Source organism: Pimephales promelas, chromosome 6 (assembly GCF_988280905.1).
Source record: "Pimephales promelas chromosome 6, fPimPro1.hap1.1, whole genome shotgun sequence".
Taxonomy (NCBI): domain Eukaryota; kingdom Metazoa; phylum Chordata; class Actinopteri; order Cypriniformes; family Leuciscidae; genus Pimephales; species Pimephales promelas.
In genome coordinates, this window is record NC_142774.1 from 35,506,712 (window position 1) to 35,523,056 (window position 16,345).

The 16,345-nt window shown below is 36.8% G+C and overlaps 2 protein-coding genes across 2 annotated transcripts; one reads left to right on the forward strand and one right to left on the reverse strand.

Moving 5' to 3' along the window:
• Positions 1–812: 812 nt before the first annotated feature.
• On the reverse strand, positions 813–7,674 carry fgb (fibrinogen beta chain). Its single transcript, XM_039653052.2, has 9 exons — positions 7,549–7,674; positions 5,815–6,043; positions 5,701–5,715; positions 4,998–5,201; positions 4,467–4,650; positions 3,227–3,568; positions 2,414–2,536; positions 1,393–1,678; positions 813–1,295 (listed from the first exon to the last, which is right to left on the reverse strand). Exons 2-9 carry the CDS (start codon positions 5,887–5,889, stop codon positions 1,067–1,069), a joined length of 1,458 nt encoding a protein of 485 aa, XP_039508986.1. The 5' UTR covers positions 5,890–6,043; positions 7,549–7,674; the 3' UTR covers positions 813–1,066.
• On the forward strand, positions 7,534–16,051 carry rnf175 (ring finger protein 175). Its single transcript, XM_039653054.2, has 9 exons — positions 7,534–7,665; positions 9,899–9,936; positions 10,355–10,496; positions 12,018–12,172; positions 12,914–13,021; positions 14,236–14,356; positions 14,836–14,969; positions 15,135–15,236; positions 15,483–16,051. Exons 1-9 carry the CDS (start codon positions 7,645–7,647, stop codon positions 15,601–15,603), a joined length of 942 nt encoding a protein of 313 aa, XP_039508988.2. The 5' UTR covers positions 7,534–7,644; the 3' UTR covers positions 15,604–16,051.
• Positions 16,052–16,345: the final 294 nt, after the last annotated feature.

A 16,345-nucleotide genomic window follows, 5' to 3' on the forward strand; every position in this document is an offset into this window, starting at 1 on the left:
TAAAACAAAAGATGTCTGGATGTCAACTTAAGAAGTCAACAAAGACATAAATTACCTGAGACAAACCTTAGTAAAAAAAATAATAATAATAAAAAAAAAAATCATATTGTGGAGGTTTAAATTACTGGGGTCAAATTGACCCCAGTAGGTATAAAATGTTATCAGATTTCAGGGTAACAGGAGGGTTAACAATATTTCAACCAAACAATTTTGCCCCTAATAATTGGTTGTTTACCAAAGACACAACAGGTAATAAGCATGCTGGGGATGTAACATGCGACATGTGAAGTCATTTCCAGTTATGTCAATTAATTTTTTTTTTTGTTATTTATTTGTGTATGCGGATATACACTACGTGTTTGTACCTTATTTACCCCTAAAGGGTGCATTTAGTACCTTAAATGTACATAATAGTGCTTCAATGGTACATATTAGTACCTTTTGGGTACTTTATTGTTTTGTTTTTTTGTTTATTATTATTTTAAAAATGTCTACATTGTCATTTCTATCACAGAATAGAAAAAACAAAACAACTAATTCTCCCATGATGCATGTATATACACTTTTAAAAATTATTAGTAGACAAATTAAATAAACTTGTGAGAGTCTGAAAAGGGTTTTAATACAAATTATTTTCGAAAAATCCATTGTCAAAAGTACTAATAAAGTGCCAAAGAAACAACTGCATCATATTCAGTCATTTTGAATATGCCTGAATTTATTGCTATTGCAGCATCATACATCTCATACCAAACTGATACTGTTGCTCCATAAGAACATAAAAAAAAAACATAAATAGTGAAGACACTTCGTTTAATGTATTTTAGGTCAGCTTTAATGAGAATTAGGATGATTGTGTATCCATCTTGTTACACTGTTTTGCATATTCCTTTTTAAAAACTTCCAATAACACAGTTCCGAAGTTCGCAAATACAAATAATAGCTCTAGTAAAAATTTAGGTTCAGGTTTTATTATCTTCCTATTTCAAAAAAAAAAAAAGGAGTTGCATTGGACGAGAATGTACACAAGAATGGACACACAGTATCTCATTTCAATTCACTTTTATCATGATTTGAAGTAAGGTCTGATCTTCATGCTGATAGATTTGAGCGAATACCACGAGCCCTTCCAGTTCATCCACACTATGCCATCATCTGTCCCATGCTTGGCCATGTATTTTGTATAAGCTCCGCCCCTGTAGTATCGCCCATTAGGATTACAAGAGTGGCATCTGTTGTACCACCATCCGCCTCCATCTTCCTTTGAACACTGCTTAGAAGGATCTCCAGGTATCCTGTTTAAGTTTAACACAATTGGAGACAGAAAGAACATTGGATATTGCAGTTTTTCATGCAGCCATCATTAGGATAAACAACGTGTACCATACGAACCATTTGTCATTATCTCTGTCATAGGTGCTGAACATCATGCCATTATGGATGGTCATGGTACGGTTTTCTCCAAACAGTTCTGTTGCGCCATCTAAGAACGTGTTTCCAGCTGTTCCTGAGTAACGACCAACCGCTAGGATGTAGTTGGTGGCTTCGCCCTGAACAGTGAACTGCTCGTACTGAGCGTAGACCTTTGAACCGGACCAATCTTCCATTTCAACCAGAAGCTCGGTGGGACCCATCTTTGTAAGCTGACTAATACGCTCGTTACCCAACCAGTACTCGCCTAAAACAGTCCACAACAAGTTCATTAGAGAAGGAGATGAGATGGTGAATCAGTGAATGTAACATTGATATTGAGAACCTTGCTGGAAAGACCAGTGTTTAGAACTGCTATTCAGGTACAGCAGGCTGGTTTATATCACTCTAAAAAATGCTGGGTTGTATTGGGTTACATGGTAAAATGGTAAATGGACTGCATTTATATAGCGCCTTCATAGACCTAATGGCCACATTTGCCTCACATTCACCCATTCATACACTCATTCACACACCGACGGCAGTGTCAGCCATGCAAGGCGCCATCCAGCTCGTCGGGAGCAGCTGGGGTTAGGTGTCTTGCTCATGGACACCTCGACACTTGGTCAGGTGGAACCGAGGATTGAACCACCAACCTTTTGGTTCGTAGACAACCCACATGAACCACTGAGCCACTGCCGCCCCAATACATTTTTAAATTACATTTTTAACCTAATGTTTGAGTTTGTCCATATTTGACCCAAAACTGGATTAAAACAACCCAGCATTTTTATACCGGTGATTAAATGCTGTTCACCAGGTTTTTGTTTTTTGTTGTTGGCAATACTGGTTGAACATGTAAGCTTGCTGGTTTAGCTAAGAAGCCTAGTAGGGGAAACCAGCACAACAAAACACAACATCTTGGTCTTTTCTGCAGGGTCTAACCACACAATATGCAATGCTAGTCAATGGTTTTGCCTATTATTTGTTAGCCATAGCTTACCAGGAGTCTGGCAGTGGCCTTTGCCGACATCAAATGCAATGTTTCCAAAACCTCTTCGGTAGTCGTCCCAGCGCCTGCCAAAATCAACACTGCCGTCCATTCGGTTCTGGATGACCACCCAACCTTTGGAATAATAGAGAAGTTTATGATGATGGTTGGTTGCATCATTGGAAAAACATCCCTCTACCTACATTTTCTACAAAAAACTCCAAAACTATAAGGTTTCCACCTGAAATGACCATTAGTTGCGGTATGACACCAACAACACACAAATTATGATTACAGGAGCAGATTATCGATTATGAACAATTTATTTTAGTAAACTTGCTCAGTAGCGCACCTCATACAATGCACTTGCTCTAGAATCCCAAAAAACATCAATCGCAATAAAAGAGCTAAAAACTGATAGAATCAAGCTAAAATGGCATGGCTGCTATATTATATATATCACATTTGTTTTTGTTACCATTACCGGTTGGGATTATGGTGGTGTTTATAGACACAACATTATTTTCAAAGGCATTAGTGCATTAACCTTTTAGCAGTACTCATTAGATATTTAATATCCTAACTCCTGAAATACAACAGGTAACATAAAACGTTCCCAGATTCACATTCATTTGTTTCAGATAAAACTGAAATCACTTTTAGTGCCACTCACGTCACAGGACATTTCACATTGAAAGTATTCCATAACTTTCAAGCAACGTAATATCATTGTGCAGAAATGTCGCCACAGGCACGTTTGTCCAATGAACATGATTTTGAGATCCTGAGTTACATTAGGGGTTCGTTTAAATGAAGTCGACTTACCTCCTTTTTGACTCGTCTGATCGCAGAAGACCTTGTAGGGTGTACCGAGCGGATCAGGCCGTATGAGGTACATCTGTGAGTCCTCTCCTCCTTTGCGGATAATGTCCTCACACTCCTTGCCGGAAACCACAGGAATCGGGCAGCTGACTTTACAAGGCGCTTGGCACTTGGCTCTCTGAGTAGTGATGGCTTTCTCCAAACGCTGAATCTTCTCACGGACCTTCTCCAGCACAGCCTGTAGGATTTTGATATTCTGGGGGAAGGTGACGTCCACAGCCTCCTTAACATAAGCATGCTGTGTCTCTAGACTTTCTGTGTACTGATCAACCACCAAACCATTGCCTATGAGAGAACACAAAGAGGAGGGGGATGCTTAATAATTGAGAATGTCTTTTAAAAACGATAATGAGTTGATATTTTTATTTATTTGGCAGATGCCTTATTGCCTTCTTATTGACTTACACAATGTATATTTGATCAAAATGTGTTCCCTGGTACTCAAACTCAGGGAATAACACAGCTGAGCTATAGGAAAGCTAATCAAAATCATCCTTGTCTGATCACAATAAACTAGGTTCTCAACTCTGACCCACAAGGTCCAGCTTCCAGAGTTTAGCTCCAACCTTGATCAAACTCGAACATAGATATCCATAATAAAGGCTAGATGTCTCGTACGCGCTGCTGGCCAATGGAGGTCAACGTACGCACCTGGCGGCCATCTTGTCACAGGCAGCTCGCTCACGCGTAACAATGTTTTTTAATGATGGATGTACTTTTTAAATAACCATAACTTGCTCAATTTTATATCGATTTTCAAACGGGTTGGTTTGTTCTAAACGTCAGAGATGTAGTTATGACACTGCATACTTATGAATAATACGTTTATAAATAAATAATCATCCAGAATTATAGGCACGTTAATAACGTTTGTAAGAAACCAAACCGTTTGTAAATCCGTCAAGATTTCAACGAGATAAGAGTATTTGTGTTCGTGCTGATCACTCATCTTACATCAGCTTGCCTGTGACAAGATGGCCGCCGTGATGACGTTAGAGACTGTACGACATCTAGCCTTTATTATGGATATCTATGATCCCGAAGACCCTGATTAGCTTGTTCAGGTGTGTTGGTTTAGAGTTGAAGCAAAACTCTGCAGGAAAATGGACCTCGAGGACCGGAGTTGAAAAACCCTGGGCTAATATTTTGAAGAATACCTCTAAAGGAAGTATAGTATAGTTACCCTCGCTGACTCGTTGTCTTTGTGCTACTTCTGCAGTCATATCCATGACGTAGCCATAGATAGAGTTGGTGGACTGGGTCAACTCATCCACAGATCGTTTCAGCTGATCTACAGTTGGCTTCACGTTACGTTCTTGCTTTAGGAGGGTTTTCTTCAGCTCACAACCTGTGGGACACAACACTCCCTGAAGAGAGAGAGAGAGAGAGAGAGAGAGAGAGAGAGAGAGAGAGAGAGAGAGAGAGAGAGAGAGAGAGAGAGAGAGAGAGAGGGGGGGGACTAATTTAATTTTGGTTTGTGTGGTATTTACTTAAATTAGGGCCATATTCCCCATTAACAGTCATATTCAGATTAATGGATTAATGGTTGAGCAAATGGGTTTTCAATGGGAGATAACATGTTATTAAGATTATTCATAGACCTCACTTAAAATTTTGTTATCTTATCCTAAAATATCAGAACTTAGTGCTTGAATGGGTTATGTTGCCCATCTAAATACATACTACACAAATCAAAGCATATTGGCACTCTGACCATTTTCTCAGACATGTGGGAACATCCACCCGATTCTGGGTACTCTTCCTTCTCTTGCGTAACTTTCCCCACCGGCGCTGCAGTTGGTCGTCCACGATAACGGCTTCCCCCACTGACGGGGGGTGGGGCTGCTGGGCCTGAGGAGTACGTCTCACGACCTCTACTGACAGGACGATGACCCCTGGGATCTACGGTTGCTTTAAGCTAAATTCAGAACAATCCATCAAAAAATGTCACTGCATTTTTTATATAGTATTTATATATTTTTATATAGTATATATATGAAGAGTTCAGATGCAAAAGCCTCATAAATGCCATTTGAAATTTTCTTCTTTAATGATGATTTTTATCAAACTTGTATATTTAAGTTCAGTGATTTCACTTAAATGGCAATGATAATTACCTATTAATTGTTATTCATGTGAAATTACTGAACTTAAATATACAAGTTTGATAAAAATCATCATTAAAGAAGAAAATTTGAAATGGCACTTAGAGGTTTTTGCATCTGAACTCTTCATATATATATACTGTATGGTTCTATATTTGACAAGTTTTTAAAAAATGTAATACAATTTTAATTAACCATAACTGTGTATCTGGTATTTATATGGGTATTAATTTATTAATCATATTTTCTGTATTATTTATTCAGATTTGAATTGACTATTTATTAATATTTTGAGTTTTAAAAAGGACTTACCTCTTTTTTTCCTTCCTGAAGCAAAACGGCAAATAAAAACAAGACAATAATTACTACATTATCAACATTTTATATAAAAGTTCTATTAAATATTATAATGTTATTAATATTTACCGCTCCATAATCATCATAATCATCTTGTGCGAGAGTTCCAACAACACACAGGAAAAGTAATAAGAGAAGCTTCATTTTGTTAGAGCTCACACTTCAGTTCCAGCAACAGTGTGAGGTTCTCAGCTGTAGATAATTCAGCGCTGCTCTCCCAGAATTTATACCATACGCCCCCCTGCATTGGAACAGGAGGGACTGCAGTGCTGGTTAATCTTTAATTCTTGATGTGCCGCTTTTGGTAATCAGTTCAGGGATGGCATCATTTTGGGGAAATGAAGAAATTATGTGAACAAAGCAATAATAAATAATCATGAAGCAATCAAGTAATAGGCTACGTACATTCAAATGAATATTTCACTAACAAACTATAGCCATAAACAGTTGGTATGTTATGTGGCTTATAATATTGAATGTAAAAAAGTTATTTACAAGGAGAGATTTTGGAATAGAAGGCTCCATATTTTAATGTAACTGCCCACTAGGCTACTACATTAGTTGTTAAAAAACAACAACATATTTATTACATGTGAATTGTTCAAACTGCAAAAATAAAAATTAAACATTTTTAGTAAAATGACTAATCCTCAATAGTAGCTATGATGGACCTGTGATTAACATTAAACGGGAAAGAATCTCCGATTGAGACACGCTCAATCATTTGAAATGTTTCTGTATGTTCTGTTAAATCTGCATTACTCAGCAAGTAAACTATTGCTGTTTGTTTGGTTAGTGTGATTTGTTGTGCCATATCTTCTTCAACCACCCACATCTCCAACTTTGACTCATAGCCTAGCTAACAGACATGACAAACAGACACTTTGTACTCAGTGTGTAGTTATTTAACACTTTAAGGCTCTCAATAACTTCTATCATTGTAAAAAAATACTGATAGCTTTTATTAAGCAATTAAGTGTAAATGAGAATTAATTCTCAAATCTTACTGAATTACAAATGATTTAGGCTAGGGCTGTGTTATTGGTTATAGCTACTCTCAAAATTTTTTTGGTTAGTTCACCCAAAAATAAAAATTCTGTCAGTATTGACTCACCCTTATGTTGTTCCAAACCTCTATGTGCTTATTTGTTCTGCTGAACACAAAGAAAGATATTTGGAAGAATGTCAAACAGATCTCATTCCCCATTGATTACCATAGTAGGCCTATGTATTTTTTCCTACTATGGTAGTCAATGGGGAATGAGATCTGTTTGATTAAAACATTCTTCCACAACAATCTACAACAAATGTATAGAAATAAGACTAGTTTAAACGAACTGATATTTTATCATTTCTAGAGAATATGGCCAATCCCGCATTAGTGTCATGATTTGTGTGCGTGAGTGTTGCTCCTGCGCAGATCTGTGCCAGCAAGCCGTCATAAGCACATTAGGCAGTCGGTTCTTTTGAACGGTTCACTTCAAAGATCCGGTTAAAAACTATTAAAATATTATAAAGCATACAGAATTAAATCTCGTGCTCCTAAATTCCCTCTGTGAAATAACGTTTCAATAAAATAAAATAAAACGTAATAATATCTAAACCATAAAGGCCTAATAAAATTAATCTGTGCAACCTAGGCTATCTGAAATAATTTGTGCACATTTTAATAGGACCTGCCTCGTCAAAAGCATAGACTTTAAAGAGACGGTTCGGGAATCGGGTTCAAACAAATGAGTCGGTCGAATACCGCTCGGGACAATTGACAATTTTCAAAAGATTCATTGAAGAGATTCGACTCACCAGAATGATTCATTTGACTGGAACACGAGCATGATGGTGTCTGCCGGTAGAAACGGAGCCATTAATAGATGACTGGAATCTAGAGCGATATTAATTATGGCTGACCTGCAACCCCAGGTACCGTATTTAGTATTTCATATATAGATTGTCCTCAGACAACTAAAACCGGTGATGTTTCGCCTTGATATTTTGGTATATAGACTAACTGTCGTGTACACTGTCAGCGACGCGGCGGCTAGCTAACAGTTAGTAACGTTAACGTCAACGTTAACCTGCTATTATGAACGAATCTGTTTACATGATCAACACGCTCGCGTCCAGTGTAGATAGATCCGATTCCGTTGATTATAATGGGAGGTTTTGTTTAGTTTGTTCAGCAAACTTGGTGTATGCGAGTAAAATGCCTTTAAAACGTAACGTGGCAGGAACATCCGTTTGTGGATTATATTGCAAACATATGGTTATGATAATGATATTCATGGTGATACTTACTGTAATAAGAGATCCATTGCCTGCATGTTTTATTAAAAGTGAATCACTGGGTAGTGAGAAGGATAAATCACAACCTGCAAGTGGACATGTCTGAGTTGTGAGTAAATGCAAGCCAGTTTGACCCTTTTTTTGTACATTGAGAGCTATGTTATGAAGATTTGGGGTACTGATCTGTTGTATGATCAGTAGTTTGTATAAATGTCCAGCTAACTGCAAGAGATACAAAAGCTCTCTTCTAGTCAGCTGACTGTAGTCAACTGAGATGTGTGGACAAGCATGGCCATGTTTATGCTAGCATCAGATTATATGCACTCTAGATGGGTAGTTATAGGTCCCAAATGTGAATGTATAAAGGAATCGGTACTTTTTTTTTGGGTGATTCACTTAAATTGGCATTTTAAAATGTAGACTTTCAATTATTATTACATCTCGTGAACAGGGGTGGATTTAGGCTAATGATTTGGGGGCCCTAAGCAAGTTCCAGGTAAGGGTCCCCAACACACTGGCTATGTGCTCTTTTACATGTGTAACCCTTATTTTGCTGTCTCTCTTTCAATCATACTTTGTAGTTTAAGTAACACTTTACCTGATGTGGTTCCTAAGCCATTTTACCCTATAACAAAATAAGAAATTACAACAACAACAAAAAGAAATCATATTTGCACTTTTTTGTGATCTGTGAACTAAATAATGAGCCCAGGAAAAGCACACAAAAATATTTGAGAAATCAAGATGAAACGCAAGGCCTGTCTGTAAATGCTTTCTTCTCTCTGGTGAATACCTCTGTTGTAAGACAGTTAGACAGTGTTGTGCCAAATTCTGTGACCCACCGAATCATGTGACCGGTACACACAATTTAGTGACGGTAGGATTAGAATTGGGATTAGGATTAGCTCTTTACAGCACCTACTACAGTTACATAATTCGGTGGGTCAAGAATCTCCATAACACAAATACACACTTGAACTTTGACAAATATGATTTGCCAATATCTGGTGGGGACTGATATGTCCGATTATGTCCGCCCCTGCTCTCGAATACTTCATTCTGATTGGCCATTTTCTGCATTCTAGTGTGAAATATTTTCAAGGGATAAAAAAAAAAGTCCCATGATGCATTGCCAATTACACAATCTAATTAAATATGATGGGGATATATAAAACTTCTGATTTAATAAAAATGTTGAAGGAAAATAGGCCTATATAGGCTTTTATTACAAATACGATAGCCTATATATGCATTCATAAATAAATCTAAAAATGTAAGTTGTTTAAGTAGTAGCTTAGGGAAACACACTACATTCACAGTGCTTCATGGGAGTTGGGTGGGTGCTAAATTGTTCTTTTGACATTTGCTTGTTATGTTCTTATTGGTGGAGATTTCTTCACAGAATCATGGGTAATGTAGTTTTTTCACCAGAAAGTCTGCTGTTAAACATGATTATCAAAAATAAGTTATAATGGAGGTTGGTGCCTTCAACAAAAGCATTTACTATTGATTAACGACCTTGTAGCTCACACACTAGGTCTGTCTTTAACTATTTAAAAGTAGACTAATTGGTAAAAATCAATTCCCCCATGAAGAAAATGAATGGGATTTCTACTTCTGAAACTTCTACTTTTTTCTACTTCTAGAAAAGTTCTGACTGGTCAATCGCATTTATTGTAACCGAAATCAACACATCAGGCAAAATAAATCCTGTCCAGTGGCCTTGTACTGACTTGAAGGGTCATATACAAACTAGTACACAATAATTATAAAAGGATAGAAGATGCATTTCAGTGTTGTTTTTATGAAGCAAGCCATTTACCTAAACATGTTATTTTTGTATTTTCTAAATCCAGTTCTTTCTTCACAGGATGATCTTTTGAAAATGTCCAACAGGGAATCGTGGAAGTAAGTAGTCATGAGCAATCTTTTTTATGTGGTTGTTAGTTGTTGCTTAGAATAATCATGTTTTTTTTTTTTTAAATGTTAAGAATAATAAGAAAAGTGAAACTTTTCTAAACTGTTGCATGCTGTCTTTTTTAGTGCCTTATGATTGTCACCATTTATGTAAAAATAGTTCCTGGAGCACGTGTGTCATTGTTATAAGTGAACGCTGGCAATGTCGTGCAAGTGGCCTCAGTTGGTCTGGCCTCGTGTATGATCCTGCAAAAACGAACCTCTTTCACAACCTAGTTTTCTTTATCATTAGCTTCTAGTTTTGAAATCAGTGCATATAGAAGTGTTGATCTATGTCTTTGCCTTCATGGCATAACGATTCTCCGATTATTTCTGACTTGTCTGTACGCTTATGTGTGTGTATCTCCAGGATGCAGCATGAGAGGTTGCACGTGAAGCATCGAGGTCATGAGGCCATGCATGCCGAGATGGTTCTGATTCTCATCGCCACGCTAGTGGTTGCTCAGATTGTCCTGGTTCAGTGGAAACAAAGACACGGCAGATCCTACAATGTGAGTACCTACGTTTACATGGACTCCTTTCGTTTCAATCTGAACTAATTTGTTCCAATTGATGTAGAGTTTACATGAATGCTAAATAAAGCCATCAGGTTGATGTGTGCGTTTATACCAAATATCACCATGTTAACAAATATGATATTGATTTTATACAAGAATAATAAACTAAGTTAATAGTGACTTACATTTTAGACTCCATATTGCCTGTTTTTGCTCTATTTCACCATGAAAATAGTTCAAAACAAAGACAAAGGCTGTGTTTCCTTACCGAGTGAATCAGCTTTTTGAACGAATCAGTTGACTAGGATAGATTAAGATAGTCAAATGCTTCTTTTCTTGAATGAATCAGCCGTTTGAATGATTCTGTTGAATCTCAATGATTCACTCATTAACAGTGACTTGCTGCCACCTACTGGCGGTTTCAATTTCACATTTAAAGGCAGAGTAGGCAGGTTTTTTCTAAAAAAAAACTTGTTCCCAAATTTGTTTGAGCTGTCTTTATATACCAATACATAATTAGAATGTAAGTACTCTGAAAAGGAGAGTATAAAAATCAAGTGTCTGTAGTAGTGATGCATCGATGTGAAAATTTGTGGCCGATACCGATAACCTGACAACTTCCAGCAAATTTAGATTTGCTCTGAAAGTTAGTCTGGCAAAGAGCTCATTCAAACCCATTTCTGGTCCGCAGAAATCGCTGTATAACCGATATACCGATATAACCGAAATACCGATAACCGATATTAATATTGCTTTTATGGCCAATACCGATATTTACCGATGTCGATATCTCTGTATAGAAAACACATAGGGAGGATTGCGATATTTGATTTTTCGGCCCTATTTTGACATCGGAACGATACCAATGTGTAAAAAATGTACCATATCGGCCGATATTATATCGGCGGCCGATATATATCGGGCACCACTAGTCTGTAGTCCTTTCAGGGCTGCAATAAACAATTGAAACATATTGGAACAAATGATTTCTGTCACTGCTGTGAACTGACCACCACACAGAGTATGAAGACATGTTGGCGGTCTAAACCTGCCAAAGTACCAACACAATAAACACACTCAGCAAAACATCGTCTAATAATCGTTATCGGGAAAATCCCAGAAAATATCAGGATATAATTTTTTGTCAATGTCGCACACCCTTACTTCCTGTGCCCAAAACAAAGTGTCTGTGGATGAGAGTCCCATGGATGAGAGTTGAAACGACAGTCATTTACGATTTCTTTCAACGGCTCATTTCACCATTATGCCATTTCTAAGTCATTGCGTATGTGTAGTACTTTCCCCTCAACAGTTCGTTTTCAATCCGATCAAGTGTTTATAGGTCCTCTTGATTCGATTAGAAAAGGTTTAAAGCACAATCCGAATGGGATTTTAATCGGATTTGGCCAATTCTCAAGTAGTCTGATCAAAATCTGATGTTTAGGGTCCATGTGCACAAATAAAGCTCCGTAATAAAGTAGTTAATGAATATTGTTAATATTGTTTGTCTTGTAGATGGTCACACTATTGCAGATGTGGGTGGTTCCTCTGTACTTCACCATTAAGCTTTATTGGTGGCGTTTCCTGTCCACGTGGGGCATGTTCTCCGTCATCACAAGCTATGTCATATTCAGAGCCACACGCAAGCCTCTCTCCTGCAGAACGCCACGGTAATGCTTGAAATGCTTTCAGTTTTTTTAAGAAAAAATGACGTTTGTCATCATTTACTTTCCTGTATGTTTTTCCACACTGTTCTGTAGCTTTTTATCTTCTGTTAGTCACTAAAAGAAAAGTTTTGAGGAATATTCACACTTTTCTATACAATGGAAGTATGTTATAATCAAAGATTTGTTAAGCAAATAAGGACTTGTCTTTGGGTTACAAAATTTCTCATATGGGTTCCATAGCAAATAGAAAGTTAAACATTTTCATTATTAAATTTTCATTTTTGGATGATTATTTCTTTTAAAAGAGCAGCAGGATGACTTAGTATTTGAAATATTTATATTATTAATGTAAATTAAATAATAAAAACTGCATTTCTTTTTATTTTCCATTAACAACTTTTATTTTAAATCAAGAAAATGCAGTTCTTGAATAAAGAACGTAACTTCTTGAATCACAAAATGAATCATAGTTCATTAATTTAATATATAGAATGAATTAACAATATTAATTAAATATATCAATCAACAGTTTGTCTATTACAGCACAAATATCATGTGTATGCACTATGCAACCTCGGATACTGTATTGCGTTGGAAAACGAAGGGCCTTCAGATTCATAATAATTGTCTCATATAAAAAAGCAGCAGCTATGCAATTTTTATGAGTGTAATATACAAAGTGCAGAATGTGTTGCCTGTGCCTTGTTCTATAAGATATGAACTTAAAGCCTTTCACTTCTGCAGGATGGTGTATAAGTGGTTCCTCCTCATTTACAAGCTGAGCTACGCTGTGGGTGTTATAGGATATCTCGCCATCATGTTTACCATGTTTGGATTCAACGTTTTTTTCAGGTATGTAACATTGAAAACATAGACGTATTTGATCACAAATGAAACAGTGCCTTCATTCAGATCCTAAAATCTTAAGCACAGGGATCCTGTTTGAATAGTGAGTCAGTAGTTAGTTCGCCCCCTGTTCATTGTTTCCATGGCAATGCTGACACAATGGCGTTCTGATTAGAAGGAATTACTCCCTTTAGCCTTATTCGGACGGCACTAAGTTTCCAGGGGGATGTTAGAGAAATTTGTGTTTCACAGACAAACTTTGCGATTTTTAATCCCACCAGAATCTGCCAAGTCTGAGGTTTTCCTCACACAACCTCTGTAAAAATTCCAGGGCAAATGACCTACTGTTTTCCACGAACTCAACAGTCCTCTGGGAAATATAATCCGGTATGAAAGTCTATGATGGCCAATATTGTATGATCGTCCTAATCCTAATCTGGGGACACAATCGACCCTGGCAAAAAGTGTTGGGGACAACATGTCCTCAACCGCAAATTACGCCTATGTGTTCCAGAATTACGCCTATGTGTCCCAACCGCAAATTACGCCTATGTGTTCCAGAATATATATATATATATTATATATATATATATATATATATATATATATATCTTTGGTTAGTCATGTGTTGTGTATGCAATTTAAAAATCTTTAAAATGCCATTAAAAAGGCATTACATTTAATTTGAATATACCTGCAGAAACCCTGTATAATGAATCAAAATTATATCAATAAATAATACATTTATTATCATCATATGTGATCCATGAAAGATCAGCAGATGAGCTTCTGTAATGCCCACATCTTGAAAGCACATACTCCCATCTCTCTAAGAAACACGGAGATGTTTGTCCCGTCCGAATCGATACATGAAATCAAATACGTCGAATGATAAGAACTGTAATTCTGTATTCAAGAACTGTGATGCAGAACGTAACTTCTTGAATCACAAAATGAATCATAGTTCATTAAGAACTGCAATTCAAATGTAGTTTAGAAAACTTGTCCCGTCCAAAAAAGGTATTGAAAAGAAATAGATGCATACAGTACTTCTGTGGTGACGTGTTTCAGAGGATGTGCGTGCTCTGATTGCCATTCTAAGAATAATTATATAGACAACTGATTGTATAAGTTATGGTTGAAATATGTTTTTAAATCTTTAAGGGCTGCACAATTATTCAAATTGAAATTGGGATATGACCATACATTTTTTCTTTCAGGATTAAAGCAGAGGACTCGATGGATGTAGGTGTGATTATGCTTTTCTATGGTCTGTACTATGGGGTAATGGGACGTGACTTTGCTGAAATCTGCTCAGACTACATGGCATCCACTATAGGGGTAAATACATCAGTTTCTATACGTCAATGTCCAGACAATCTCATATCAATGTAACTCTTTGGCCGTGTGTCCACCAAAGCATTTTTGTTTGTCCGTATTATTATTATTTTTTTCAATTGTTTTCGATGGGATCGACGCTTATTTAAATGCGGTGGCAGCGTGACAAGGCGCTGAGCATCTATTTCGCTCATCACTGTCACTCTTTACCCAGCCGTCCAATTACAGTGGAGGAGGGGCGGGACAAATCCCACATCGACCCACCACCACATCCTGCTTGTACAAGGACAACAGACGACAACAACCAGCACAACAATGGAACAAAATCATTTAATACAAGTACTTGCTTTGGTGGACACATGGCTGTAAACCCTTAAATTATTTTCAGATATCCTGCAGTATTATTTGTGAACATTTTATCTTATTAAAGGTTTTTGTTAATTCTCCCAGTAACTCTTTTACCTGGTTTGTGCCTTCTTCAGTACTATAACGTGGGTGGTATGCCATCCCGAAACCTTAGTGATGACATTTGCGCCGTGTGTGGTCAGAAGATTTTTGTGGACGTAGATGAGGAAGGCATCATTGAGGACACCTACCAGCTCTCCTGTAACCACATGTATCCTTCATTTCCCATAAACCCTGCCTAGTCTTGTTGTTATATTGAACATTTTTTATGGTAGCTACTGTACATTTATTGATATGCATTTCAAGAACTTGTTTATTATTCTTCTGCAAACCTTTTTATTTAGTCAGATTATCCTTAACTACATATGGTCAACAGATTTCATGAATTCTGTATTCGTGGCTGGTGCATCGTGGGAAAAAAGCAGACGTGTCCATACTGCAATGAAAAGGTGGATCTCAAGAAGATGATGAATAACCCGTATCCTTGAATTGTTAAATTGGTCATAATTTACAATATGTAAACTCCCATTTGCGAGAACTATTATATTATCTGGGATAAAACTTTGTACTATATGCATTTTTTTATTTTCTTAATGTTAAATTAAACATTTTTAAAAATTGAGTAACTTTATTTTACAGTGTAGAAGATGAATTAAACCAAAATACACACTAAAAGTTTTCAAATTTGTAATGACCCTATTTACGCCTTAAATCCCCACATCAGTTGGGAGAGAACACACGTTTTATATGGACAGCTTCTGGATTGGTTGCGGTACCTGGTCGCCTGGCAACCTATCATAATTGGAATCGTGCACGGAATAAATTTTTCACTTGGACTTGAATAAACCCCTACAGTATTTGATTCTGTTTAAAACTGTGCATGTGTTGACCTTTTTGACTATTTATTTGTAAATTTTACACTTTATAATATAAATCAGACAGCTGCTTATTTTGCTTTTTAAAATCATTAGACACATGGAAACGGACTTGTTCACATACACACAACTCTCTCAGAAGTGACTTACACTGAAGACATATAGAAGCCCCTCTAAAGCTGCGGTCATCACTCTTAATCGAAACCGTGCCTCGTTTTGTTTAATCGTTTAGCATTGTAATGGTGTGGATATTAAGTGGTTATGGTTTTGTTGCGGTTAAATGAAGCGTGAAGACTAGAGAGGTTATTGCCAAAGCTGCACTCACTATTTTTATTTTTATGTTGAGTTGGCCAACTTGTCAAACCCCATGAGGCGACCTGCTCTGTGTAAAATTAAACTATTTTTATGTGGCTACTGATATGACTTGAGTCTGTCGTGATTGTGCTAAGTAGAAAGAATTTGAGTTTGACGTTTTTTTGACATTTGGGTATGAATTTTGCCAATGTTCTTTATGTATTAGTATGGTGTTCATAATAATCCTTTGGGTGAGTGTATCTCTAGAGTTTATTAACACCCAAATCTTCAGTCCTATGTAAGTGCCATTGTTTCGTCTCAAGTAATTACCAGTAATATTTTTTTAAGGCACATTTATAAACGCCTAGTTGAACTAAGGCCTTGTCTGTGAAACCGGGCCAGAATCTTGACTATTTAA

Coding starts and splice junctions, on each gene's coding strand:
- rnf175 (XM_039653054.2), top strand. CDS start 7,645: ATGGCTGACCTGCAACCCCAG. Junction 7,666..9,898: donor TGGCTGACCTGCAACCCCAG/GTACCGTATTTA, acceptor CTTTCTTCACAG/GATGATCTTTTGAAAATGTC. Junction 13,022..14,235: donor GGATTCAACGTTTTTTTCAG/GTATGTAACATT, acceptor TTTTTCTTTCAG/GATTAAAGCAGAGGACTCGA.
- fgb (XM_039653052.2), bottom strand. CDS start 5,889: ATGAAGCTTCTCTTATTACTTTTCCTGTGTGTTGTTGGAACTCTCGCA. Junction 4,651..4,997: donor CCCACATGTCTGAGAAAATG/GTCAGAGTGCCA, acceptor CTCTCTCTTCAG/GGAGTGTTGTGTCCCACAGG. Junction 2,537..3,226: donor TCAGACGAGTCAAAAAGGAG/GTAAGTCGACTT, acceptor ATTATTCCAAAG/GTTGGGTGGTCATCCAGAAC.